Source organism: Protomyctophum bolini (assembly GCF_963924005.1).
Source record: "Protomyctophum bolini genome assembly, chromosome: 8".
In the NCBI taxonomy this organism is placed as follows: domain Eukaryota; kingdom Metazoa; phylum Chordata; class Actinopteri; order Myctophiformes; family Myctophidae; genus Protomyctophum; species Protomyctophum bolini.
Window position 1 is genome coordinate 33,326,836 of NC_137869.1, and position 14,552 is coordinate 33,341,387.

Here is a 14,552-nt window from a genome sequence, read left to right on the forward strand (position 1 = left end):
CACCATCATCATCTCCCCACCCCACTAATGTGTGTGTATTTTTTTCTAAGTCTGTTCTCTCTGCTGTGTCAGACAGTTGGACAAAAACACAGTGGCAGTAAAGCACTGACCTCATTCATTATAAGAAGTAGATTACTAACTATAGCTACTAACTAACTGTGTGTGTGTGTGTGTGTGTGTGTGTGTGTGTGTGTGTGTGTGTGTGTGTGTGTGTGTGTGTGTGTGTGTGTGTGTGTGTGTGTGTGTGTGTGTGTGTGTGTGTGTGTGTGTGTGTGTGTGTGTCGCACGCACACTCAGTCAGTAGACAAGTAGAGTGATGTCTGTCTGTACTGTGCCACGTATATCTGTTTTTGTCAGAAAGGATAATGCTGCGGTCTACACAGCCCATGGATAAACATTTTTACCAGAGGCCATTCCACCACTAAAACAGATCAATCATAACCAATAAGCATGTTCCCCTTTTCTCTGTGTCTGTCTCTCTCTCCTCACTCTCCTCTCACTCTATGTTCTAGTACACAGTTGGATGCACAGTGGGGTGTACTGTAATTCATGGTGGAACAATGATACTATTTCACACACACGCACAACAGCTGCATCAGGGATCTGGAATCCTTTTCTGTGTGCACACAAGTGTAGTAATACAAGTGCACAGCACACACAGGGACATTTGGCCCTCACAAGTATTCAAGCGTGCGCACACACATACAATACACGCATGTCCTTGATTGAGAGCTGTGGAGAACTGCGGTACTCTGTGCAGTGTGCACTGACCCATGGGGCTGTGAGGAAAGGGCGACAAACTATTGATTTCATGACAGACATAGGCATGATTACTCAAAACCACACACACACACACACACACACATTCTGCTTGCTCTCATTCTCTCCTTCTTTCCCTCATCATGTACATTGTGAATATTTCACAAGTGAGTCAAGCATGTTCGCACACTCAACCTTCATGAATTATCAAAGTAGCACACACGTGCAAGATTTCTTTCAGGAGTTGTTTTCTCTTGTAGACTTGTGTGTGTGTGTTTGTGTGTGTGTTTCTGTAATATTGACCTGGAATTAGGTCAATGCATAGTTGGTCTGTGCATAGCTCTGGTCCATAGCCTTACTGCTTCTATGATTCTACCCTGCATTAAGGCTCTGCTACTTTCGCTTTTAAATCTCACATGGAACTCAGACCAGCCTCTCCTCTTAAGCGTAAATAAAAAGAACGTTTTTGCTACTCACCAAAACAAAGGTTGTGTCATTAGAAAGCCTACTTTCCTTAGTGGGAGCACCACATGCATTCCATTTTTTTTTTAATGATTTCGAATGTCGAATGTATATGATTTTAAAATTAATATTGCAGAATAATATGCTGTAAAACGTTCTCTTTCTTTATCTATATAGTTCGGTCCTGTATGGTCCGCGGTTGGTGCTGAGAAATGCACTCTCTTGAGTCTTGCGAGATCAAATTAATGATTCATAAGTATCTTAATAGCCTAATTTTTGTATAATGTTTTAGTTTACATGGCAGAGTCTCGCCAGAACTCACACAGCATTTATTTAATTTATTTAAATCTTAATTTAAAATATTAGATTTCTTTATTTATTTTTATTATTTTAACTTTGTTTTACATTTGAATATGAATTCGAATATGGAATATTCGTTGGCAGCACTAGTGCATAGTTGTTTCTACAAAAGAAACTCTTACTTGATGGTGATTTTTGATCTTTGCTTTTCCTCTGTGTGTCTGTTGCTCTGTCTTTGTCTCTTACAGTGGAATTTGGTGTGTGACTCTGCCTGGAAGGTGCACATCGCCAAGTTCTCATTGTTGGTGGGCTCCATTTTTGGGTACCTAGTGATGGGTGTCATGGCCGACTGGTATGCTACTTCCCCCTTTTCATCGTGTGTGTGACTATGTGTGACTGTGTACCCGAGTAGTGTCCTCTTAAAATTGCAGACACTCAAGTCACCTTCAAATTGCAGTTCCTCCGATACAGTGTACTTGTACTCTATGTAGTATTTATATTATAATTGTACCGGTATATTCCCAATCTTTCCCACAAGCTTTGTCACAACCAAGGACAGCATCAGTTGATCCTTGTTTGGATTTATCACATACCCATAGGCGCCTCATTTATTAACACAGTCAATGATCAATACTTTAATGGAATACATAGATTAATATGACTTTGAATGTACTGCCCCTGTGGGAGGTGATGAGGCTCTAATAAGGGCCATCCAATCTCTGTACGGCCAAAGAGCTGTTGCCCGTGTCCTCGGCAGTAAGTCTGACTCGTTCTCGGTGGGCGTTCGCCTCCACAAGTGCTGCGCCTTGTCACCTGTCCTGTGTGGGATATTCATGGCCAGGATCTCGAGGCACAGTTGTGGAGGAGAGAGTTTACAGTTCAGTGAGCTGAGATTGCATCACTGCTTTTATGTAGCCCTGATGGCATCATCAGTCAGCAACGTACGTGTGTGTGTGTGTGTGTGTGTGTGTGTGTGTGTGTGTGACTGTGTGTGTGTGTGTGTGTGTGTGTGACTGTGTGTGTGTACTTCTATTACTTGTAGCCTACATGATATCAAATCAGTTAGAACTACAACTACAGAACAAAAACAACTTGCATTGGTAAATTCACCCAGACATGGTTGAGTGCAGCCTATTTGATAAACATATTGGTTGTTATTGATTGGACTTCAGATTGCATATTGTGCAGCAAGAATCCAGGCTCGTTACCATAATGAATCTGATATTCATGGCCAGCCATCCACGGGTCAGGTGTAATAATAATTCAAATTACTTCAATCATTGAAAGAATGGGTGGGGGCAAAGGTGTGAAGTAGCTATGATGATGATTGGCATCTCTAAATGGTTCTCAGCAGGAAACCGGTGGATTATCCACTCCAGGTAGGGAAATGACTCCTTACCCCAAAGTGAAGTAGTTTGAGTATCAAGGTGTCTTTTTTCAAGAGTGACAAGAGGATGGAGGGGAGATTAGCAGGATAATAGGAACAGCATGAGTGGTATTGTGTTTGCTATAAACGTTCCCCCAGCTGGCTAATGTGGCCAGGGAAATGTGTATATTGACAAACAGCGCTCAATGCTCCTAATAGTTAGGATAGGTCAAATGCAGAGGGTAAATTTCACCTATGTACAGTCGCAAAAATACCCCAACGGTAATAATTATTATAATATGTAAATGTAGACACATTAAAGTAGTATACATTCCTGGGCCTATGTTGCTTTTTATAATTGAGCTGCTGACCAGTGAGAAAGAACCATGATATGTTGATGTGGTAGCTATGGAAACAATGTGAAGAAAAGTGCAGGCTAGTGAGGCGACAGCTGTGACGTGACCCCAGTGACCTACTGCCCCTGAAACCAGGAAGTGCAAAGAATGGGACGGAAACGATAATAAATGACCAGTGTCTTCTCCACTACAGCAAAGGCACCATCTCCTTTTGTTTGACAATATATTTTCCGTTGTATGACTCCTTACCAACCCACCCCAACCTATTTCTCTGTCCCTGCTCAGGTTTGGCCGGCACCCAGTGATGATTCTGTCGGCGCTGTTTGTGCTGGTGTTTGGTCTGAGTGTGGCCTTCTCCGACAACATCACCACGTTCAGCACCTTGCGTTTCTTCGAGGGCTGCTGCCTCGCAGGTCTCACTCTCTCCCTCTACGTGCTCAGTAAGTAGTAGATATCTCCTTGTATACATGGCTGTTCTCCTCCCAGCTGAAATCCCTGTTTAGCTGTCGCACACGCTCTCCCCTGTAGCCTGTTTTTTCCTATGCTCCCTGTTGTAAATTTTATCACTTCATTTTCTCCTCTGTAAATCTCTCTGCTTTCTCTCTCCCTGTCCTGCAACTCTTTGCACTGTGGGTTCTTCCCCAGGCAGCCCTCTCTTGCTCTCTGTGTCTGTGTTGTTAGTGCTGTGGTGACAGTATTGTCCCCGCTGCCCTGTCCTTTTGTTGTCACAGCATCAGGCAGCAACCCCCAAAACCCCACCCCCAGCCTACACTAGCACTGTGTTGTCACCGATCTAATCAGCGAGGACCGGAAGAGACAGGGCAAAGTTTGGTTTGGCCAGGCCATGGGGGTTGACAGTGACACTCCAACAAGCCCTGCCTGGAAGGTCGTACCGCATCCCGATCTCTCTCTGTCCCCTCCTCCTCCGCTGGCCTCCTCTTTAGGACCCCTCTCTTTCACCATGCCTAGTAGAGATTAGTCATACATTATGTGAAGTCCAGGGGCAGAATTTGTGGTTGGGTGGAGGGGGGCTCTTTTGTTCCTCCCAGCAGGGGGTCTCCTGATACAGTAAATCTCTGCTGGGAAGAGAAAAAACTAAACTAAACCAAATGAATGCCTCTTATCTGGCGAGAGATTAGAGAGTTGAACTATCCCCAGGCTAGGGCAGCGGAAGAGAAAGTACAAATGTTAGTATAAACGTGTAAGTGTGTCAACTATGAGGTTCAAAGTGGGGATTTATTTCTTTGGCGCTGTTCTTAAGAAGCAGACAATACTCATGGCAAGACAGTCAGATGTTGGGAATGTACAGGCTCATGTCTCTGTATATCATCTGTGGGTATGTTGATGAGCTGAGACTGCGTGAGTGGTGGTAGCCATGATGCAATCATGTGTTCAGAAAACATTTGTTTCATAACAAGCATTTCTGTCATATTTTGCACATGTTTATGTGCATAAAAGTTTTTGTCTGTCTGCCTGGCTGGCTGGCTGGCTGGCTGTAATGTATGTACCGGTATGTGTGTTTGTGTGTGTGTGTGTGTGTGTGTGTGTGTGTGTGTGTGTGTGTGTGTGTGTGTGTGTGTGTGTGTGTGTGCATGTTTGGTCATTGCTTCCCTTCCTCCAAGGGGAAGCTGACAAAGCCGTTCCATTTCATTTCCAGTGGTGGTACTTGAGGGGAAATAGTTTTGCTAGCCGTTTTTTCGCTCGATTGCGTTCAGACTGCATCAGCATTTTACAGGCTTCACTCAGCTTTAACACAAGCTCTCTCTCCTCCTGGCTTCTCTCTCTTTCTCTCCCTCACCTGCACATTCTATCTTTCTAGCTTTCTTGCTCTCATTTCTTTCTTTTCATCTATTCTTTCCCTCTTGTTGGCTCACACACATTCATAGTACTCACCCACAGAAATGGCGCTTGGCAAATTCTGTTTTGAAAAAATGGGGAGAAGTTTTGATTGTTTATGTCACTCTTAGACAGACACATTTGTATGTTTATACTGTCATGTGTGTGTACCGTATGTTAGAGACCACAGTAGACGGTATTATGCTTGTTATTATGTTGTATCGCATGGCTTTCCTCTGAGCGGAGGGAGTGTGTGTAGATTTGTAGAATGGCCGGCTCACCTCACTTTGAAGCTCATACTGTGACAGGTAACAACAGACAGTAAAGCCAATGCTGTCCTATTTACAGTATGGGAAGTATTGAGCCAGACACCCTATAATGGGAACATGTTCAAAGCTTCCAGTCCACAGATGAAAGACATGATGCATTACATTGTAAATGGTCAGGGAAATATAATTGTTTGTCTGTCACACAGTGGATAAAATAATCACACCTGTGTGAAGTGAGGGGCGCTCTTATTATCATACATCATCACATTCCATGCTCAGCCAATCAAATCATCACAAATGTGGTACACACAAAGCTGGGAATAGGAAGGGCTAGCGCCCCTCAAAAACGTGTGTGTGTGTGTGTGTGTGTGTGTGTGTGTGTGTGTGTGTGTGTGTGTCAGTTTAGAGATAATGGGTTCTGGTCAAAGTGGCAATAATGTTCAGAATCCTAGTCTAGAGCTTGCTGTACAGTCCTCAGGTCATCAGGTTAGGGGTCATGACCCTGTTCAATATAGATTCCAAAGGAGTTGTGTTCATTAAGACACATATTGATATGCTGCCTGGTTGTGGTCAGCCTGCTGTGTGCTAATAAGATCTGTAGTGGGAACTGGGAACCAGTTGGGAACCAGTTGAAATTCTTCCCCACCTCTATCCCAACGCCCCACAGTCCCACACACATACTGGATTAATGTTTGTGTCTGTCCACATGATTTGATTTTTATTTGGATCTCTTTTAGCCTTTCGGCTAATCTTCCAAGAGTCCAGAAATAAATTAAAATCTTATAGAATACATTATATTACATTACAAACTAGTACATTGCATTTCAAAAATACATTACAAATTACACTGATGCTAAAAGACAGCAGTGAGACAAGTATTACAGCATAACAAAAGTACCTATACCTCTAATCCTCTACTCATACAACCGCAGTACCGCACACACTCACGGTCTCACGCACAGCATATGCCTGCCCACAGACAGATACAGTACATTCACCTATCTATAGTGGACTATGCATGCCAGGGTCGTTCTCTTCCTTGAGCCAGCTGAAAACCTGCCTGCATACCAACACCGAAACTAAAACAAAGCTAAACTAGTAAAATCACAACATAGTAATGAATCAATGAAAGCAATCCCAGCTATAATGACGAGTTCCATAATTTAACTGCCCTAAAAATAAAAGATCGGCTTCCCATACTATTTATTTTTGGTAGAACATTTATCTTTGTGTCTTGATCTTGTGTTGACCTGATGTTTCTCGCGAACTAATGTTAATTTATTCTTTATGTTTACTGGTTTATTAGATATTTTTATTTTAGAAATCAATGCAAGAGACTGTTTTCTCATGCAGTCAAGTGCTGTGGGCCATCCCATTCTCTTATGCAGTTCACCTGTGCCTATTTCATACCCACTTAAGACCATTCTAGCTGCCTTGTTTAGTGTGATCTGCAGTCTTCTCATATCGGTCTGAGCTGCGTTGCCCCATACTGCACAGTAATAGTTTAGGTGACTATAAATCAGACTACGGGATATTAGCCTCAACGTCTCTTTATTTAGAAGCCCTGCAATTCGCCCAACCATTCCTGCCATTTGCATTACCTTTTTAGAGATATCTGTGGTATGAGCTGTCCATGATAAATTGTTTTGTATTTTAATTCCTAGTAGTATGACTTCTGTGACCTCATTTATCTGTACCCCTCCATAAGATAAGTTCCATGGCCCTAACCTATTCCTTTTTCTGTTGGTGCATATGACCATATTCTTATTTTTATCAGTATTCAGTACTAATTTGTTATTCTCTACCCATTTAACAACGCGTTTAAAATCATTCACCAGGTATTCGTGCAACTGAGTTTGTGATTCAGCTACTGCAGTGATGGTTGTGTCTTCAGCAAACATGTGTGCATTTGAGTTGGTTAGTAATAATGGAAGATCATTTGTGTATATGATATATAATAGAGGACCAAGACAACTCCCCTGTGGGATTCCGCAGGAGGTAGAACGAGGTGAGGAAAATGAGCCGTTGACATATACAGACTGCTTTCTGCCATACAGATAGGGTATCCGTCATGTCAATGAGAGCTGTTTCAGTGGAATGATTTTTACGGTATGCATGTTGGGCATGAGTTAATAGGTTATTTGTTTCCATGTATTTCCATATATAGTCACTAAACTAAACTAAACTACTTTCTCCAAGATTTTACTTGAGGAGGAAAGTAGGCTGATTGGTCGGCTATTTGGGGCAGTAAAAGCTGATTTACTATCCTTAGGAATAGGGCAATTGTTTTTGCATGCTTCCATATTGTCAGAAACTTGCCTTGTTGCAGAGAAATATCAAATAAGTATAGCGATAAATGGGGCAGCATATTTTAGTAATTTATTGTCAATGAGGTCATGCCCTGGAGATTTGTTTTCAGGGAGCAACAACAACATTTTCTCAATTTCATCAAAATATATGTCTGGTGGTAAAACAAAACTGCATTCTTTCCCCTGCATAATCTGTGCATCTATATGTCCCACCAGTTCTTCGTTTGAGGCATTTACATGCATATTGGACCTGTTTTTGGTCGTTTTTACAATTCTCAAATGCTGCTTTATAATAAAGTGATTTAATTTTACAACAAAGTTTCTGCATTTCCTGTATAGCATAAGGTCAGAAACCAGACATGACCTGGATGCAGTAGCTTTGGCCTCATCCCTCTGAGACATTGCTTCTCTTAATTGTTGATCAATCCAGGGGGATGGTTTAGCTTTGATTGTACTTTTCCTTATAGGGGCATGGTGGTCAACAACCTCAGTTAGCAGCTTATTAAAACAGTCGACAGCATCATCTAAGTCATTCTCAAGATACACAAGATCCCATGGAACAATGCCCAGATCTCTTCTGTAATCCTCCATTTGTTACTTGTTTCATCATACACAACAGGATAGATTAGAACAGCCATGGAGTGATCTCTGAATCCCTAAACAGCTGGCCATCAATGTCTAGCCTGTCCAGCGCTATGACAGCTTTGTGATCTTTGGCTCTATATTCTTTGAGGATGGGAGTTAGCTTCCGTCTCCTGTCATTGGTCTCAGTCGGGAATTGATCGTTCATCCAGAAGTTAGTACCTTTGAGAAACTTCCATCGGGATTTCACAAGTTCCTTCTATTTGAAGTGTTCAAAACGAGCAATGATGGGGCGAGTTTTATTTAACCCTGCCCATTCTGAACGGATACCTACTTTGCATATCAAGTAATGTTTCCTTGAACTGTCTGTTTTCTTGTGTACTCTGTCTGTCAATCTCAGCATGTGTGCGTGCGTGTGTGCGTGCGACGTGTGTGTGTGTGTGTGTGTGTGTGTGTGTGTGTGTGTGTGAGTGAGAGAGAGTACTCGACAAGCAGGTTGATACTGCTTGTACGGAAGGCCCCAGATTAGACTATTTAAATTTACTTTTACAAAATTAAGCTGTTGATTGGATAGGTGGACTGGCGGGCAATATATATCGTGTTCAAATAACTATGACAGCCAGAAAGACAATATGATGGCTGACCACAAAAACAAAAAAAGTACAATATGCTGAAAGAAGCAGCGACCAAGAACTATTAAAGAAAATTCCTAAATCGCAAGCATGCCTTTTGTCAAGTACTGCACACACACTCAGTTAGACACTCACAATGTCAGCAGACACACACACACACACACACACACACACACACACACACACACACACACACACACACACACACACACAAAATGGAACTACGGTAGTTAAAAATAGACTGAGATCCACAATTATGCAAAACAGACTGAATCACCTGTCTATTATGTCCATTGAAAGTAATTTTCTGTGCAAATTAGATGTTCCAGCCTCATTAAGGACATCTGTCAGAAAAACAAGGAAGTACAATAGGCCTGTGTATAATTGGGCTTCTGTTGAATTATTGCTGTTATATGCTGCTCCGCTGTTTATTGTATTTCTATGGGGTTGTCTTTGCACAGCAGTTTGTTTTATATCTCTGTAAGGGTAGCCTCGGTCTCAGCCTTACTGATCTGCAAAGAGAAAAGCCTGGTCACAACCTAATCTTGCAAATCGCTGGACTGATCGCTGTCGGTATCAGAATTTGTATGCACTGCCAGTAGACCACAAAAAAACCTCCATAAATATTGTTCACATATGTTTTATACTTGAAATATTACATTACATTTTATAATGGATGCCAAAGGGGCTTTGATTAGGATGAAACTTCGGGTTACTTCAGTAACCTCAGTTGTATAAGTGACTCGAAGAAGAGAGTCATATGGGTCCGAGACACTTGGTGGCGCTGGAGCACAGAACAAAACATAAACTCACGAGCTAATTTATTGGTTCGTGGAGCTGTCACTCAAGGCGGCGCCTCCGGTCCTGACCCGCAGGTATAAAACCGGTGGGCGTACACGCCGAGTCATTCCTATCAACCATTTTTCTGCCGCTTGCCAAAGCAGACGGGCAGTACAATGACTCTCTTCTTCGAGTCACTTATACAACTGAGGTTACTGAAGTAACCCGAAGTTGTCTAAAGTGCCTCTCTCGAAGAGAGTCATATGGGTCATCATAAAACTCCCGTATGATCACCCCGGCTGACAGGACCGCTCCACGGTCCCCCCTTTTCCAGAGAGACGTCACCATCACGTGAATGTGCGTCCCTCCCGCAAGGGAGACTGAGAAGGTTAGCCAGGTCACAGACCTGGCTAACCAAAAGAAGGCCTCTTCTCGGCCGTCGGGCCAACACCCGGCGGCCCAGAGTCCCTCTAACAGGTAAAAATTCTAAAAATACTGATAGAGAGGTGAGGGAAAACACCCTGGGAAGCCAACAGTAAACCTGTCCCCTGCTACCCAGGAAGTTTCCCCAGCCCACAGACGCAACCCCTTTAAGAGGGCGGGATCCCAGGAACCCCCACCAGGCTCTGCCTGGCGGTCAAGGGACCCCCAAGAGGAGCCGACAGCCATGCTGCCTTATGTGCTCCCAGCAGTCTGCAGGGCTCATGTCTTACCAGACTAACGTGCGGCAGCTCCCAGAACTGCATGGGCCAGGTTCACGGGAGCCACGTCGAGATTGTAATATGTGGCGAAAGTCGACGGAGTCGACCAACTCGCCGCCGCACACACATCCTGTATAGGAACGCCCTTCGCTAAGGCCCAGGATGCTGACATTCCCCTTGTGGAGTGAGCACGTAGCCCCTCGGGGAGATCCACTCCACTGGTAGCGTACGCTAGTTGTATGGCCTCCACAATCCACTGTGAGAGCCGTACTTTCGTGACGGGTTTCCCCTTCCGCTGTGCTTGAGGGGCCCACGCAACGAACAGCTGATCCCCCTTCCTGAAGGGGGCCGTCCTGGCCTTGTACAGTTTCAGTGCCCTGACTGGACACAGGCGATGTAACCGCCCATCCTCCTCCGAGGCAAAGGGCGGTGGGTGGAAAGCCACCAACTCCACTGGCCCACAGCCAGAGGGAAAATTCTTCGGCAGGAACGACAGGTTCGGCCTGACCGTAACTCTAGTGTCATCGCCACTGAATCTCATGCAGCTCACGTTAACTGAGAGCGCGTGAATGTCACTCGACCTCTTAGCTGTCGTCAACGCGACCAGCAAAACGGTCTTTAGAGAGAGGAACTTCAGGTCCACCGCGTCCAACGGCTCAAAGGGCTCCCTTGTGAGCGCATCCAGCACAACCGTCAGATCCCAAGCTGGAACCAGGGATCTAGTAACTGGCCTGAGATGCATGACACCCTTCATGAACTGTCGGACCAGCGGGAGCTCGCTCACCTGGCCGTTGTTTATGCCCAAGTGGTAGGCGGAAATAGCCGCCAGGTTGACCTTCACCGAGGACAAACCTAGACCTCTGTCCAGGAATTCCTGTAGATAGGACAAAATGAGAGCCACCGGGGCTTGGAACGGGGGGATCCTTACTGGCCTTTCCGAACACCAGCGCACAAACAGCTGCCACGCTGTGTTGTAACGCCGTCTGGTAGACGCGGCCCTAGCGCTCAGAATGGTCTCGATGACATTCTGTGGCAAACCGGTTATTCCGAGAGCGGCCCCTTCATGGGCCAGACCCATAGGTCCAGGTCCTGGGGGCGTGGGTGGAATATCTCTCCGCCGGCCTGCGTGAGCAAGTCCCGCCTCAGGGGAAGTTGCCACGGTTCGCGGTAAAGGAGGGGGACAACGTCCTGCCTCCATGATCCCCATGCCGGAGCCACCAGCAGTAGTTGGACATCCTCCAATCTCACTCTGGCCAGCACATGCGGAATTAGTTCCAGTGGCGGGAACGCATAGAGCAGACCCTGTGGCCACTGGTGCGCCAGTGCGTCCAGGCCCAGCGGTGGTTCGCCCCTCAGCGAGAAGAAGAGAGGACGTTTCGCGTTTTCTCTTGTGGCGAACAGATCCGCCTCCGGAAAACCGAAGTTGTGCCATATCTGGTCCGCCACCTGAGGGTGGAGAGACCAGTTGCCGTAGCGGAGGGGGCCCCTCGAGAGGAGGTCCGCCGCTGAGTTCAGCAGGCCCGGCACGTGACATGCTGTGAGGGAGAGGAGACGACTGTCGCACCACACCAGCAGCCTGTGTGCCAGTGTGCACAGACGTCTGGAGGTGAGACCTCCCTGTCTGTTGATGTAGGACATCGTCGTCGTGTTGTCCGTTCGGACCAGGACGTGGTGTCCCTGAAGAAATGGTTCGAACTCCCTCAGAGCGAGGAAGACCGCCATCAATTCCAAGTAATTGATGTGGGCGGTCCTTCACAGGTATGCGTCCCACAGACCCCTGGTTGACCTGCCCTCGTGTGTGGCACCCCATCCCGAGAGGCTGGCGTCCGTGGTGACGATCTTCCTGGATAGGGGAAGGCCCAAGGGCACCCCTTCCATCAGTCTGTGTCTGTCTGACCACCACCTCAGCGCCAGTGTGCAGGCTGGAGATACTGTCACACGGCGGTTCACACACCTGGTGGGAATGTGCAGGGACCCGAGCCATCGTTGGAAGGGCCTCATGTGCAGTCTCCCCAGTCGTACCAATGAAATGGCCGACGCCATGATGCCTGCCATGCGTAGGCATGTGCGTAACTGGAGGGTGCGTCCCGGTGTGAACAGTGACACACACTTCAGTAGGTCGTTGAGTCTGTCTGCCGACAGCCTCGCCGTATACGCAACTGAATCCAGTTTGATGCCTATGAAGTCTGTCGACTGCGTAGGCACCAGCATGCTCTTGGTGTAGTTCACAATGAACCCTAGGGAGGCCACGTGGGTCAACACTCTGGTTGTGGCCCTCGTTACCTCATCCCTCGATCTGGCCATCAGGAGCCAGTCGTCGATATAGCTCGCCACTCGAATGCCCTGTTGACGCAGGGGAGCGAGGGCGGTTTCTGTGCAGCGCACAAACACCCTGGGGCTTAGGGACATCCCGAAGGGGAGGACCGTGTACTCGTACACTTTCCCCTGGAACCCGAACCGCAGGAACTTCCTGTGAGGTGGGTAGATGGGGATGTGGAAGTATGCATCTTTTAAGTCTATGGACGTGAACCAGTCGCCTGGGCGTATGGTACGTACTAGAGACTTGGCCGTCAGCATTTTGAACGCAAACTTCTTGAGGTGACCGTTGAGTGCCCGTAGGTCCAGAATGGGGCGTAGCCCCCCCCCCTTTTTCTTGACCAAGAAGTAGCGGGAGTAGAACCCGCTGTGACATTGGCTCTGGGGCACCTCTCTGACGGCTCCTTTCTCCAGCAGAGAAGCTATCTCCTGTTGGAGAACTTGACCCGCTTGGCCCCGCGAGTCGGTGAAGAGAATTCCACTGAACGCGGGGGGTCTCATTGCAAATTGGAGCCTGTAGCCCTTTGCTAATGTGCGTAGGACCCAGGGGGACGCATTGAAGCGTTCCCATTGGGCTACGTGCTTGGTCAAGGGACTTATCCCCTCCAGACCCCGTCTGGAGGTGGTGTCCACCGGATGACCAGAGAAAATTTCGCCATGACCCGTCTCCCTGGTGGCGTTTAAGCCCGCCACAGGCCTCATATGCCACCACTCTGCTTGGGGCAGCGCTTCGGCTGTCCCTAACAGAGGGTTCATGGTCCCCCGACAATGTGCTTTTTGTTGTTTTTTTGTTGTTTTGGGCAAAGCCTTTAATACAGAAAAAACATGACACTGTGCATTCGTGCAAACATTGTGCGGCTCGGCGACAGACCCACCCGTGGTGGGGATCTGTGCCACGAGCTTCAGCCTTTTTGGGGGCGGTCCCGGTGTGCAGCCCGGGGCTGCTACACTCAGGCCGAGGCCCAAGGCTGTGGGGGGGTTGGGAGGCGTCCAAGCTCGCTTCCCTTGGAGACGGGGTCGGAGGGTCACTTCCGCTGCTGGGATCCGCCGGCCTTGGGGACTCCTCTCTTGGGCCTGGTCGTGGCGGAGGGGGGTCGGCGGCGTTGGTCACGGTTGGCCTGCTGTCGTCTGCCCCTACCTTCAGTTGGCTGGTCGCCCGGTGGAAGCGCCGGCGGGTCTGCCCTGGGTTGGCGAGAGCGCTGTGGGGCTTGGCGGCCCGCATCGCGATAGTCTGGTCGTCGCTGGGACCACTGTCGTTGGCGCTGGTCCGTGCGTGGGGGCTGCCCACGCTGTTGCAGGAGGACTGGGCGAGGAGCGAGAGCAGCGAGTGCCTCGCAGCCAGGCCTCTGTTGCTCTACTGCAAGCGCCATTCTTTCTAGGGCACCCTTGAAGAGGCCACCCGGTTCGATGGGGCCCTCCAGTAGCTCCTTCCTGGCCGTGGCGTCGAGCTTGGGGCTGACGTCGAGCCATCTGGTCCGTTCAGACATGATAACTGCAGTTCCCATCCTGCCGACCAGTGCTGTGGAGCTGCAGACAAACTTTATCGTCTCCTGATGGAGTCTCTTGATCTCGGCAAGCTCGTCGGGGGTGGGGATCTCACCCATACCGTTGAGTATGACCGAGAGGGAGCCCTGCAGCAGCGCAATGGTATTGTGGTGCTTGCCGGATGCGGCGATGAGGGAAAAGAGCTTACTGCTAGCACTGCTGGCGTCCTTGTCCCTCTTGGTGGGCAGGGTGGGTTCCTTGGCCAAAGGTCTGATGCTTGGGGCGGTGGGATCCAGTAGGTAGGCTCCTACTGTCGAGCCGACGGTTGGCATCGCCCCAAGACCTACCGACGGCATATCAATGGTGTCCAATGGCACCTTGGTATGGCGAAGAGTGGGG

At 47.7% G+C, this 14,552-nt stretch overlaps 1 protein-coding gene across 1 annotated transcript in view; it reads left to right on the top strand.

The window, feature by feature from the left end:
* The window catches only part of slc22a23 (solute carrier family 22 member 23), a 28,885-nt gene that overhangs the window by 1,411 nt on the left and 12,922 nt on the right, over nt 1-14,552 (top strand). The window contains exons 2-3 of the mRNA XM_080771356.1: nt 1,770-1,873; nt 3,529-3,683. Of these exons, the coding sequence (XP_080627482.1) occupies nt 1,770-1,873; nt 3,529-3,683 (259 nt within the window). The remainder of the gene's footprint in view (nt 1-1,769; nt 1,874-3,528; nt 3,684-14,552) is intronic.